General features: G+C 35.7%; 1 protein-coding gene across 10 annotated transcripts in view; it reads right to left on the bottom strand.

Annotated features, from left to right (window-relative positions):
- Positions 1-15565, bottom strand: part of RANBP17 (RAN binding protein 17) — a 371265-nt gene that overhangs the window by 106000 nt on the left and 249700 nt on the right. For all 10 annotated transcript variants that reach the window (XR_011389899.1, XM_051843604.2, XM_070076412.1 and 7 more), the window contains 2 exons: positions 7303-7376; positions 6205-6285 (listed from right to left, as the gene is read on the bottom strand). Coding sequence is in view for 9 of the 10 variants with exons in the window: in XM_051843604.2 (XP_051699564.1) it covers positions 6205-6285; positions 7303-7376 (155 nt within the window). In the remaining variant the exon portion in view is untranslated. The remainder of the gene's footprint in view (positions 1-6204; positions 6286-7302; positions 7377-15565) is intronic.

Genomic DNA, 15565 nt, shown 5'->3' with positions numbered 1-15565 from the left:
TAGCCACCTTGAATGTAAATGGTGTCAACTCTCCAGTTAAAAGACACAGACTGGTTGAATGGATTAAAAAAGAAAATCTATCTATTTGCTGCCAACAAGAAACACATCTCACCAACAAAGATACATGCAGACTCACAGTGAAAGGATGGAAAAAGATAATCCATGCTAACAGAAACCAAAAAAGAGCTGGCAGAGCCATCCTAATAAGGCATAATAGACTTTAATACAAAAACTATTAAAAGAGATAAAGAAGAGCACTATGTAATGATTAAGGGATCAATTCAACAGGAAGATATGACTACTATAAATGTATATGCACCTAATTACCTAATTACAGGGCACCTGGCTATTTAAAGGGAGACATAGACTCAGATACAATAGTAATGGGGGACTTCAATACTCTACTTTTAGCAATGGACAGATCAATCAAACAGAAAATCAGCAAGGAAACAACAGTCAACACTATACACCAAATGGACACAACAGATATCTATAGAGTTTTCTACCCTACAGCCAAAGAATACACATTTTTCTCACCAGTGCATGGAAATTTCTCTAGGATTGACCACAAGATAGGCCATAAAGCAAGTTTCAGCAAGTTCAAAAAATTCGAAATCATACCAAAAATGGAGAAGACCCAAATTAATAAAATAAGAGATGAAAAAGAAAATGTAACAATAGACACCACAGAAATAAAAAGAATCATCAGAAATTACTACAAAGAGCTGTATGCCTACAAAATGGGAAACCTAGAAGAAATGGATAGATTCCTAAGCACATATGACCTAACTAAATTGAGTCATGAAGATATACAAAACCTAAACAGACCAAGACAGAACTCCAATCAGTAATAAAGACCCTCCCAACAAAGAAAAGCGCAGGACCAGATGGCTTACTGCTGAATTCTACCAAACATTTAAAGAACTAATGCTGGGGCCGGCGCTGTGGTGCAGTGGGTTAATGCCCTGGCTTGAAGCACTGGCAGCCCATATGGGCGCCAGTTCTAGTCCCGGCTGCTCCTCTTCCAATCCAGCTCTCTGTTGTGGCTTGGGAAAGCAGTAGAAGATGGCCCAAGTCCTTGGGCCCCTACACCCACATGGAAGACCTGGAAGAAGTTCTGGGCTCCTGGCTTTGGACTGGCGCAGCTCCGGCAGTTGCGGCCATCTGGGGAGTAGACCAGCAGATGGAAGACACTCACTCTCTCTCTCTCTCTCTCTCTCTCTGCCTCTCCTCTCTGTGTAACTCTGACTTTCAAATGAATAATAAAAAAAGAACTAACGCCAATTCTTCTCAAGCTATTCAAAACAATCAAAATGAAGGGAATCCACCCAAATTCTTTCTATGAAGCCAGCATCACCTTAATTTCTAGACCTGAAAAAGATAAAACAAAGAAAGAGAACTACAGACCAATCTCTGATGAACATAGATGCAAAAATCCTCAACAAAATACTAGCCAAATCAAATCCAACAACACATCAGAAGGATCATCCATTTGGACCAAGAGGAACTTATTCCTCATATGCAGGGATGGTTCAACATTTGAAAATCAATCAATGTGATACATCACATTAACAAACTGAAGAACAAAAACCATATGATTATCTCAACAGATGCAGAGAAAGCATTTGACAAAATACAACACCCTTTTGTGATGAAAACTGTAAGCAAATTAGGAATAGATGGAACATTTCTCAACACAATCAAGGCAATTTATGACAAACCCACGGCCAGTGTCCTATCATATGGGGAAAAGTTGGAAGCATTCTCACTGAGATCCAGAATCAGACAAGAATGCCCACTTTCACCACTACTTTTCAATATAGTCCTGGAAGTTCTAGCCAGAGCCATTAGAAAAGAAAAAGAAATCACAGGGGTACAAATTGGGAAGGAGGAAGTAAAACTATCCCTATTTGCAGATGACATGATCCTATACATAGGGGATCTCAAAGACTCCACTAAGAGACTATTGGAACTCATAGAAGAGTTTGGAAAGGTAGTAGGATACAAAATCAACACAGAAAAATCAACAGCATTTGGATATACAGACAATGCCACAATTGAGAAAGAGCTTCTTAGATCAATTCCATTCACAATAGCTAACAAAAAATAAAATCAATAACCTTGGAATAAATTTAACCAAGATGTCAATGATCTCTATGATGAGAATGTTAAAATATTAAAGAAAGAAATAGAGGAAGACACAGAAAAATGGAAAAATCTTCCATGTTCATGGATTGGAAGACTCAATATCATCAAAATGGCCACACTACCGAAAGCAATTTACAGACTCATGTGATACCAATCCAAACACCAAAGACATTCTTCTCAGACAGAAAAAATGATATTGAAATTCAAATGGAAACACCAGAGACCTGGATAGTCCAAGCAATCTTATACAACAAAAACAAAGCTGGATGCATCACGGTACTAGATTTCAACATATACTACAGGACAGTTATAATCAACTTGGAATAATGATTAATAAACAGAATTTTGGGTAAATTGCAGTACCTTCCTCCCTATTTCTCAGCATTTAAGATATTTAAGTTTATTTGATTGCTCTGTATCAACCTTACTCTTTCTAGTTTTCCCAGAAACCTCCTTGTTCCAACACTTGAACACTCTCACGCCTTTCTCATTTAGATAGAAACTGGAATTTCTGACCAGAAAACATTTAAAAGACAGGGAAGGGTCCCCTAGTATTGTACCTGACAGTACAGGGCTGGCCCTGGAAATAGCCATGTCAGCTGTATGTATGTTAGAAAAAACTACTTAGCAGCAGGAATTTCTGAAACTTAGTCTTAGAAATTTAAAGAACATGTTAAAAAGTTACTAAATAAAAAAAAATAATGAAAAAAAAGTTACTCAAATGCATTTGCTAAATTTATCATCTATGTCCCACATATGTATCTGATGGGAAAACATATTTGCCCTCAAAAAGGTCGCTGGATTTTAAAATTACAGTAGTCTTACCTTTAGCAAGCTTAAAATCTGGCAAACAACAACTTTAGAGTAAAAAGCAATAGGCTATGGCAGCTCCAATCTGAACTGATGTAATGGTAGCCTCCCTGACCCCACATACTGTTGTTTAGAGAACTGGACCTCTGCATTCTTAAAAATGTTAAGTCCGCCTTTTCCTAGTGAAGGCAAAATCCTACAAAGAAGTGCCTACAGGAGAAATATCTGATTTTTCTGGTCAGGTAGAAATTCTCAGTATATGATCCCAGAGCCACCAACTTCACCCAAGGCTTGTTAAAAAATGCAAACCCAAAGCTTTCGTCTAACACCTCCTGGAACAGAAATTTTGGGAAGCGGTGCTTAACAATTTGTGCTTCACCAAGACTCCCATTCTCACTCTCACTGAAGTTTGAGACCACTGCTTTAAGGCAACTGAGAGCTTTTTGGTACTGTCTAAAGGAAGGTCTCGGTGACATCAATTTGTAAACAATTGGTTACACTTAAAAAAAAAACAAAATAAAAATCCACCCAATTTCAGAGACTGGCTTTGAGCACCACAACACTAAGGTACACTTGAAGTAAATAAAATAGAAAAGGCAAAATAAAAAGTACCTGAAGATACGCACTATAAAGTAATAAGGTACATTTAAAAACTTCATAGTAAGACATTACGATTTTAATTTACTTATTAATATTTCAAGTAAAATTTTTGAATATTATTATATGAATAGATTTCCATTAATAGGGACCAATAGGTCATCATTTTTATCTTGTATAGCTATTTCTATTGCTGAAAAATATCATCTATTTTTAACACAGAAATAATGTACTGCTTTAAAATCAAGATTAAGCAACACACTGTAATAAAGAAATCAATTGGAAACAACAAGACATACATTAGGTAACCAGTGACTGCACTGAAACAGATACACCACTCACATATTCCATTATGCAAATGAATTCAAAGATATTTCATGACTGATCAGCTAGAAGGGACATAATGATTTATAATTCAAATAACTGAGCAATGAAATCAAATTGAGCTAATATATATTTCTAAATATGCAAACCTGAAATAATTGTTAAAAAATATAAATCAATGTATTCATGTTGAAATCATTTGTATTCTTTGGTTTAATGTTACAGCTGTTAAACTTATCTAATAAGTTTCTTGAAAATAGGATTTTTTATTAACTTCAAGAAGTATTCAAAAGCAATAAACAGCTTGTAAAATAAAAGGTTATAATATTTGGATTAAAGAATACATAGGAAGTATAATGTGATAGAAAAAAATCTCAAATAGCAGATACGAATAAATTAAGCATTATGCAAATTACACCAAAAAGAATACAAATTAAATTAATCTTATATTAAATATCAATTCCATCCTAAATATAGGGTAAATCTAAACAATAGATATGTGCTATAAAATTACCCAGGCTTCTTTTCAGATAATGTGCTCTCAAAGTAATTCATTGTGAAAAGGCCGGAGTTAGCAATACTACGAAGTACTTATAAACCACTTCATATGTTTGAAATAAAGAGTATTTCAGTATTATTATTAGAAAAAATACAGGTTTACTTTTTTTATAAGAAAAAATACATATCTTAAAAAGCCAAAATGACCACTAGAATTGGGTTGTACATCACTTTCCAGTAAAAAGGAAAAACAGCTTGGACAGGTGTAATTTATCATTTTTCTGATTTAATATCAAAGAAATATATTAAAATAATAAAAAGAATCCTGAAATCCTCAAAATTTGTAGTGATAAATAGCCCTCCCTGTCTTTATTGCATTATACCTACTAACAGAAATATTGCATGGTGGATTTTGCCAGACAAGGACGATTATTTTCCAATAAAAAGTTGCATATTAAATTCCAGCACAAAAGTGGGTGTCTAATACTTTGGAAATCTTTTATGGTTTACTATGGAACACAATTTTAAACTTAACTAATACAACCATATCCCTGGAATGAACCTACATCAATGGTTTCCATCCAATGTCACTCATTTTCAGAATTTGTCTTCATATTAAATATAAGCAAATCTTAGAGGTTAACTAAATCAACACTTATTTTTCACAACACCTGTACATTTGATTGCTAACATTTAAAAGACAATCTACATGGTTCTCTTTCATTGGTAGAAATATGACAACAGTATCAGATATAATACAATAAGGAAGGATGATTCCTGGTTTTTAAAAAATCTGCTATTAGATAAGGAGAGCTACACATTTAACATGTAATGGGAAATCTTATTTTATAGTAGCTATGAGGTTGATTTGTTGGGGTCAATAATCAATGAAGTAGTCCAAAAGCTTATCATTTCTTTCCTATTACTCCTTAGTTCCCCTCAACTAATGAAAATAATGCTCTTCTCAACTAACGAATACTAGAGATATACTTAATCTTAGGAATTCAATTTTTATAAAGTAATGTTTTAGAACACTTTGATCTCCTTAAAATTAGTTATATGCTTTATGACAAGAATTTCTGATAATTATGGAAAACAATGGAATAAAACACATGTGGTTGCATGCTTTCTTATGTAACAATTTAATATGGGTGAGTATAAACATAACTTTCTCTAGCTGGGATCTACATATTTCCATATAAATTCAGTTGTCACCACATAAATACTTCATATATGCAGTTAATACTAGGGGTCTTCAAAGTTTCATGGAGGGGTAGGGAGACACTTCCATCCTGTATCAGAGTACCTGGAGTTGACTTCTGGCTCTATTTCCAATTCCAGCTTCCTGCCAATGCAGGAAGGGAGGGAGAGGTGACAGCTCAAGTATTTGGGTCCTTGCCATCCACATGGGAGACCCAGGTTGAGTTTGCAGCTTGTGGCTTTGGCCCAGCCCAGCTCCAGCTGTTCTGCAGCACTTGGAGTGAACTGTGAATGGGAGATCTCTACTTGTTTATCTGTCTCTCTGTCTTTCAAATAAATAAAGTAATAAAACATTTTTAAAGTTCATGGAAATTTGCATTATGAAAAATTATATACAGATTACAATTTTTGTACCAAAATAAACATCTTTTAATTCAATTTTCCATGAACCATATGAAGTATGCCAATATAAAATGTCAAAAATAGGCATTTACAAGTAAGGCTAAATGAAAGGGCTTTTATTTTTTAAAAAACTTACAACATTATACCCAAGGAAAATACCTATCCAATAAAACACACTTACTAGGTTGTTTATATATAATACCAGATATACAGTGAAAAGGATATCCAACAGAAAGGTCATTTAGGAACTGAAGAGTTCTTGAAATTACAGGCTCACATCTTCCCCAGTATTTAAGGTTTGTAACACTAAATATAAAAAAAAGTTTTAAATTATAAAGAACATATTTGCTTGTGTAGGGAGAACTATAGAGGCATACAGTTGTCTATGTAAGTTGATGATCTATATCACAAATATCTCACAAAATGAAAGGCAGGTTCAAATACCAGTGGGATATGTTCTATTCTATTTTTATGGCATACTCAAAATTATCTAAGTCTAGAATGAACATTGCTCTCCGCATAGTGTATAACTCTATAAATTTAGTTTTGTGTAAATTAAAAAGTTGCCAAAGTGTTTTCCATAAGAAATATTATGTTTTTATCCAAACATGTTAGGGATTACGAAGAGGAATTAAAAAGAAAGTCAAATAGAGGATCACAGTTTACTGCCAAAAAATGAATCATTAAATTATGGCTCCAAAACTCACTTTTCTGATCATGACTATTTATCTAGTTTTGTTCTCTGAAAGCATAACAATACTGTCTATCTGTCATACAGGTCAAGTCAAACACCACTGGAGGTGTACAAGTTTAGGCTAAGTGTATGTACAAAGTTTTATCTATGACTAAAACCCAATTAAGTGTGCTAATGTTATGAGGATAAATTAGAACAGTTTCCAGGACAGTTTCTTCTGATGGCTACAGGTTCATATTAAAACCAAAGAATACCATAAGGGTAGTCATACTTCTCTCAATGATTCCAACTTGCAATAAACTCTTCAGTTGGCCTTTGAAATTATTTTTTTTTATTTATAAAAGGTGCCAAATTGATTCTAAGAGTCAAGGTCTACAAATCGTTTTAAGCCATATTCTGATGTTTGCACATTGTGGCTAAATGAACACCTTGACAAACTACCATGTCCTTTGGAGGCTGAGTTTTAAATATGTGACAGTAAGTTTCAATTAAGAATCATGCTAACATTCCAAGCAATTTAAAAATCTTTTACTAAAAATTAAAGCCTATAAAGACACAAAAACACAGTGAAGATCTACTATATTTAAAACAGAAACAAAAGTAAAATTAAAAATCAAAACATAACTCACATTTTCGTCATGAAAGTTTCCAGAACATGGTTGTCATCTGTTATTCCTAAGACTTCTGACATACGGGCATATACCTGCAGGAAAACATTTCATTGTTAAAAGCTCTGTCATTAACATACGTTTCCTAAACACTACACCAAATTAGACAAATGGAAAGACTTCATGCACTGTTCCATCCACACCGAAGTAGGAAGTAGGTGGGGAGAGTAAGTGAAGATTTTTTTTTAATTTTAAAATTTATTTTTTTCTCTAGAAAGTACCTCTCCTGCTTTGAAATCTGTATACACTCATACACAAAACATCGACACATCCATTTTCCTCCCACCATACTATATAATTTTCCCCCTCAAATGGTAAACCACCCCTTTCTAGAAGATGGCAGTAGGTATGCAAAGTAGAGTGGAAAGAAGGGTGCCTCAATAAAAAGCTCTAACCTTTAACAAATTTCCTTGTAGTCCAGATGGCAGCAAAATATCCACTCACTAAGATTTTGCAAGGCAGTTACACAAATAGGATTTCAAAAACCAAAGAAAGTTCATAAATTTATGAAAATTCTCCTCAAATATCCCCTAATTAAACTCCTCTCCCCTCCCCCCAGTATATAGAGAGGTAGGTCTTACTTTTCATGCTGCAACTGAAATCCCAAGCTCAGGGATTCTCTGTTGAAAACATCAGGGCCTGGGAATCCACTAAGCTTCCACTTAAGGAAGTGTTGGTTGCAGAGTTTGGGGTGCAAACATTTCCGTCTTAAGCCACACTGAGCTTATAAGTACACATCTGACATCAAGTGGGAAAATGCCACCGGCAGCCAATGGAATATCCCTAATAGCCTGGCAAAGCTGAGAGGTGGGTTAACACCTCCATACTCCCTGATGCTCTGGTGTGATTCCAGTTTATCCCTGCCAGACACCAGCTGTATGGGATTTCTCTTCTGTGATTCGCTCCCCTGTGATTGTGTTCTCTCACTTTCTACTGATCTGCGTATTTCCCATGCATGGCAACTTAGCTTCCACCTCTTTTGCCCTTTGTTTTTCGTATCTAAACATCAGCTTGATATACTGCAATAGGTCATGAAAGTAAGATAAAAATCACAAGGCACTACAAATCATGCAGAGTTATAGGGTATTACAGAGCAGGAGAGCTTTTTATTGCAGACATCTCGTATTTAGAATTTAAACACCATTCATATCGGAAGTTTGTGTTCCAGGTTTCAACTCAAGTATTATTGTCTGGAAAACTCCTCAGGCTCAGAAAGAGAGAAAGAAAAGGAGCTGAGTGTAGAGAATGAAAGAAGGAAAAAAAAAAAGGGCTGACAGTGTAAGAGAAGCAGGGGGCTAAGGGAGAAGGAAGATTGAGATTCAAATTCCTGTCCTACCGAAAAGCATTTCAATGACTATACACCTAATAGGAGAGCAGGCCTTCACCTCTTATAAGATTGCAGTTATCACTGTGGGTCCTAAGATGTTTGGAGAAAGAGGGAGGTAGGGAAGAAGAACCTAGGAAAATTAGTTACCACCAATCTTCAATGATCAGAAAATTTAAAGCATGTAAAAGACTCACAGGAAGAATGATATGCAGAAGTTTCCTTAGTTCATTATGAATCCAAAACCTGTCTTACAGATAGGAGTATCTGAAATGGGTCCCTTGGAAAATCTGATATTAATATGATTTACAACACACAAAGCTATTCACAACGTATCCCCAAGTTACCTCATCTTCCACCATTTCCCTCAACCTCAAGTCACAGTGAATTTGCAATTTCAGATGTGTATGTGTGTGTGCTGGTCATTTTGCCTGAGTCAGTCTACCTCCTCTTCCCATGATTCCCATTCAAAAGTCACCTCCTCTGAAACCTTTGCCTTCCCAAGCAGGGTGAATCACTCTCCCTTATCTGGTCTATTCCTCTGACTACAGTAACTGTTTGGGCGTACATCTCCCCCAGTACACTGAGAGCTTCTTGAAGGGTGACACTGTGCCTTATTCTTTTGTGTCTCAGCACCTACGACAATGTTTGTTAAATGAATACCACATGTGTTTAATGTACAATGATGGAAGTCATGGTCTGGACCCACTAGTACTATATTACAAAAGAATATCCCACAAATGATGAAAAATGAAGATTCTTATGAGTAAGTTAATATTAGATTCCACAGACAGAAGACAACAGAAAAAGTATTATTTAGAATGCCTTGTACTATTACTTTAACCTATGAATATCTAGTATTTGATTATAACAATTGTCTTTCAATTTTATTTTAGTAAAACCCTTGTCAAATGAAAAATTTCAAATAAGCCTAATTGATAAAATCAAATAATAGTGGGGACTTGATCCCTACTGTCATCTGTCCAAGGCACATTTTGCTCTGTTCCAGAGGCCCTTATCTCTGACAGGAACTGTAAAGGAATTTTTCATTTAACAAAGGTAAAAGCATGCAAAGTATTTTTTTAAATTATTTTTTATGTATTTGAAAGATTTACACACACACACAGAGTGAGAGAGAGAGAGATAGAGACAGAGAGAGAAAGATCTTCCATCCACTGATTCACTCCCTCCCCAGACAGCTGCAATGGACAGGGCTGTGCCAGGCAGAAACCAGGAGACTGCAGCTTCCTCCAGTTCCCCATGTGGGTACAGGGGTCTAAGCTCTTGGGCCATCTTCAATGGCTTTCCCAAGTGCATTAGCAGGGAGCTAGATTAGAAGTGGAGCAGCCAGGACTTAACCCGGTGCCCATATGGGACGCTGGCATCACAGACTGCAGCTTTACCACCTATGCCACAATGCTGGCCCCACAGGAATATGTTTAAACTAGCTCTACTACAACTCAAAGTATAAATTCTCCTGATGGTATACAGGATCATCTTTATAGATAAATAACATTATCATAAATTCAGTGTTTTGATATATTGGTTTTTAGAAAGGATATGACCATTGCATTATCTTAACTCATCTATTTTATATCCATTGTATTTACATCTGTCATTCTCTGTTCTCTTTTGGTTAATTTTCTTGTTTTACATCACATAATGCCTACACTGTACTTCCATAAAATCAAATTTTGCATTTTCAATACTTCATAAAAGCTACTTATGGTAAAGCTCAAAATTAATGTAAATTTTATTTTAACAACACCATGCTGAGTAATAAAAATATAACAACTAAAATGTGATTTTTAACACTTTAAACACATATCTTTTTAGATGGATGTTTCTACAAGAACAAGTTTTCCAATTGTGTCTTCGGCATTTAACAGAGGAAGAACCAGGCAGGCAGGTCTGTTGTGCTCTGCTGTCAAAACAGTTTCTCAAAGCATCAGATTTGACCCAATAATATACAAGAACAAACAGTCAACATTGACACATGGCAGTGCTTTAATCCACAATTATCCTTGTAACTTGCACCATTCCTTTTATCATCCATTAGCTTTGATTCCCATTATCCTATCTAGAACTGTGTCAACGCTTTTGTCCTTGGGGATTTCTCTCCACTACTAGGATCTGACAGTCAAGCTTGAGTACTAAACAGGATCATTACCTCTTAAATCCACTTATCTGATCTACTGAATAGTAAATTGAAAAGCTCATTAAGAGCAACAATCTGATTTGTTTTCACGAGTGACAGGGTCATTTAAAATCAATGTGTGATTCCGGCATTTCTTTTAAAAGACTGTCTCACATCTTACAAGGCATCTACCTTACCACTCAGGGAAAATGCAGAAAATATGAAAATGTCTCCAAACATTTGGAATTTAATTATATCATACACATGGGTAATTTAGGGGTGGGAAGTAATTAGGTCAGTGAGGAAATACCTACAAAATTGTTTATCATATAGCACAAGTCAAGGAAAGTTTTCTCCAGAAAAAAAAATTGTAACATAGTATTTGGATTCTTCAACCCTTTCTACAACTTTTATCGCTTCATGAAAAATAGTTTTTATGATAGCAAGAAGCAACCACACTCCAACACCCATTTTCAGGAAGTACACGTGAGTTGGCACAGGAATGCAAGAGAAAAAAAAACCCTCACTTTTCATTCACAGGTTCCTAATCTTTTCTTTCAGAATCTGTTAAGATAATTTCATCATAATGAAAAAAAAGCAAAAGTCCAAAAAACGAGCGTAAGTCCATTTTTGTTGACAACCTTCAGAGAAGGATGACCCTGGATAAGTTGTGATATGTCTTACATAGTCAGAGAGGCACATGAGTCAGTGGCTTCCGTCTGCCAGAGTCCTCCTCCCTTCTGCTCTTTGCGAACACAAGGACATCTCTCAAAAGACTCTCCGCCTACCCGAGAGCAGGGATGCCACTCTGTCTTTTTATCTCCGACGCTTGTTTGTTAAGTAAATAAGGAGACTACAATGTTAAAATGAACCTTTTGTCTGAGTTCATTAGGAATTTTTTAACAAAGGGAAAACAACAATAAAAGGCATCTTTTCCCCACCCAACACTTTTTTTCCTGTACAAATAATATACCCCCAAATTCTACTCATTAGTGGTGTTTGCTGGTATAATCTTATTATTTAACAAGGTTGGCTTCAACATTCAAATAGTATTTTGGAAATTGTCCCTGTAAATTCAATAAGAAGAGCTCCCTCCTTTGCATCTTCAAGAGTGTCTATTGCTGCCAGTCTATTATCAATCAGCATATCTCAAATATTAGAATATGATCTTGTTGTGGTGTTAATTTTCCATGTGAAGACATATTTCCCCCACCATTTTAATGTGCTCCCAGAGAGCAGGAGAAATGTCTATTTCCCCCAGTATCTCCAATAGCACCTAAAACAATGTATTGGCAAATTTAGAAAAGAAGAAAAGGCATAGGGTTTAGTGCCAAGGATATGTGGATTTGAATTTTAGATCTGCTAGCTGGGTGTTACACTCTCTGCATCTTTCTTATTTTCTGTAAAACAGAAATAGCACAGGCTTTGGGGAAGATTAAATGATGACCCCTAACACACAGCACAGCACTTAGGAATCACTCAACAGATGCTGCTTCCCACTCCACCCTTCTACACGGACCCTCCTATAATTGTCAGCTACTACTTTTTCAAAAGGCGGCCCTTCACATACAAAACTAACAACAAGGTAAAGAGGTAATTTAAAGGTTTTCACATGGTGCAAAGATGGTTAAAACAAAACATTAAAGTGTGTTAATAACTTTGAAGTCTTTATATACATGTTCAGTCAATGAACATATTTTAGTACAATCAAAAATTACATTTGTTAAAGGCATAAAGCAACTGTGTAAATTTCATGACATAAAACCAAATTCTTTCTTCTTATAAACAGTTATTACCTCAGAAGCCAGAAAAATTACTCATTTTACCTAGTTACTCATCTTTTTAGCTATTGATATATAGGAGGTCATTAGAAATGATCACTATTACAGATTTCAGAAGGCATGCTCCTCAAAAACTGTTTTGATATACTTGTTTTCTTATCACTATTTATTTTACTGCAAAAGTTCTTAGACATTTCATAAAAGAGCATTTGGACACGTGTATAATGCTTCACTGCTTTAATAAATTCTCTAACTTCTCAACTAATCAAATGACAAATATTGCCTGTGCAACTGCAGGTAGCTGCAATAATCACATATATGGTTTTTAAAAGGGAATCAGATAAGAAAACCAGACAAAAGAATAACTGCACAAGTAGCAACCAGATTTTGAGTTGTAAATTTAATTTAATAAAGAATAAAAGCATGTGCTATGATAATTATTTTAAAACCATTCTTTTTCCAATTCTAATCTTTGGTCTTGGGTATCTGCAGTGCTGTCTCTAACATTCTGGTTATAACTTTGAAGAAACTAATTATGTCAATCCTTAAATTTGAAGTAGATTACAGAACTGGGAAACCCAGAATATTAGTTCCTAAAGGTTGTATGGATATATAATGACAGTCACAGAAATTCAATAACAGCCCTCTATGAAATGTACTCAAAAGCACCACATGAAACAAATTAAAAAGAACAATGAATCTCTCATTCTGTGCAAATAAGAAAATAAGAGGAAACACTAGTTCTATAGGTTTTCATAAGAGCTGTTATAATGAATTAAGATTTTGGATAATGAATCTTCAGAAAATTATAGTAAGTTAATACCCTTAGGCCTTCTATAAATGTTTAAGATGTTATAACTTCTCAAAGAGCTTTAGTACATTTTAAGTAGGCTCAGTGCAGAAAATTAGCAATGCTGTGGAAACCAACAACAAAGTATTCTGCCATCAAACGATATACCTTCCCAGAAGCAATTTAGTCTCAAAAACTTACATCAAATAATACCTCAAAAAACCCTCTAAATATTGTTGGGAATTTTAAGGTATTATTTCATCCATTGAAATGGCTTATCAATTAAGGGTTTTAACTGGTTGTAAAACAAAATTTCTCACTGGAAAGGATCCAATATAATGAAAGCAGTAAAGTTCCTTAGGAAGAAAATATAGGAATTGAGCATGTAACCATTTACTATAAATAAGAAACCGATTTTCATATTTTTGTCTTAGGTTTCAAGTGCTCTTGAGGTCAATATAGAGCTTTCTATAAAAGAGACTCCAACCAAGTGAAAGGTGGTGGTGGCAGAGGGAGAAGGAGGGGCATAAGAAGGAACTAATAAGCATTTTTAATGACTTACATCCGAACAATTTCCAACTAAAGATACTGAGCTCTTTTATTAACATTTGAAGAGGAATAAAATGAGATCACAATGAACTTATCACCATATCAAAAGAATTAATGACACAAACATCATTGTTGCATATCAAACGCACAAACTTAGTAATACTGAATAGATCCATGTTAATCCTATTTTTTCCAATTCATCTAAAATAACATCACTAAATATAGAACACAATTAAGTAGAAAAATATTTTGCCAAAATTTAATTTTGAAACCATAATTTATGTTGGAAACCAACTGGTAAAGGGTGAGGAATCCGCTTGCCTCATTCAATGGAATACAGAATGGCATCTGATAAAGAAAAGCTGCCTATGACAGTATAAAATAAATATGAATGCTAAATTCTTATTTCAGTTAGAAAGCCTGAACCCACCATCTGTAGTGGCCATCTTGCTAAGGGAATATGTACCTAACAAATCTCTTAAGAGGCACTCCCAATCTGCTTGAATGAGCTATTGTATAAGAAAACTTGGAGCAACCACTTTGGCCTCACATTTCCTTCGCTCCACATCCTGTGGCACAAAACATGAACTCAGCAGGCTGGGGTGCAGGGCTGCCTGCTGCCTTGTGATAATCCCCTCTCCCAGTAGGGGCCTCCACTGATGCATGGCTAAGAACATGCTTCCTCTTTTGCTTGCACCCCAGTGGGGTTTCCATTCCTAACTTGGGCCCAAATCCAGACTGCCAAGGAAGGTGGAAAAGTTAGAGGACTCCAGATGCTGCCAGAGATAATTTTGGATTAGCTTCTAAACAATCATTTGTTAGAAAGAGAAGTACAGGTATGGTGTGAAGACCAGCAGGCTGGTATTTTTGGAGAGATTCTTTCCCTCCTACCCCTGACCAGATCTACAGTCTAACTACCACCTGTTCAACAGAAGCTGGCTGTTTGCCTCATTTTCCTTCAGGGAGCCACTGACTAAGAATCTTCACCAGCATGAACCTAATGCCTCCCGACAGGCCTTCACTAGCCAAGAGGGACCCAGGTCGAGTGCACCAGTTATTGGTCACAGGATACACAGCCCATAGAAAGACTCCTGTGGTGCAACCAGCTGAAAGCCAACCAGAGAAGATGGAGAGTGTACATTTGTCCTGACACAGCTTTGCTCCTGCTGGCTGCCAACTCACTCCATGTCTGGGGCCAAGCTTCTGTTAAAACTAGTCTTCTGTGGATAAAGCCATGGTAAAGCCTTGGGTAAACATATTATCTTCCCAAATTCATTCAAAAAGAAGTTAACCATGGGTATGACACAAGACTACTGGAGGAAGTCGTGTCTTTGGTAGAGGGTTTGACACCATGGTTTGAAGGGGCATTTCAGTCATTTAAAGGAACATTTATAATTCTAATAGTAAATTGACAAGATGGCTTGATTAGATTTTAGAATAAAGAAGTTGATGATGGATGAAGTTTGTGAGAAGGTGATAGCAGAGGTGGGGGACTGGGATATAAATAGTTTCTTTACTCTAATCCCCTATACTTGTCAAAGGGTCTGGCCAGAAACACATTCTGGCACAAGGGATACATAAATGTACTCTAGACACTGTTCAATAACAGATGCTATCTAAAGTAGCCAAATAAAACTTCTCCT

Source organism: Oryctolagus cuniculus, chromosome 6 (genome assembly GCF_964237555.1).
Source record: "Oryctolagus cuniculus chromosome 6, mOryCun1.1, whole genome shotgun sequence".
Classification (NCBI taxonomy): Eukaryota; Metazoa; Chordata; class Mammalia; order Lagomorpha; family Leporidae; genus Oryctolagus; species Oryctolagus cuniculus.
Note: the sequence above shows the minus strand (reverse complement) of the source record. Positions and strands in the feature narration are given on the sequence as shown.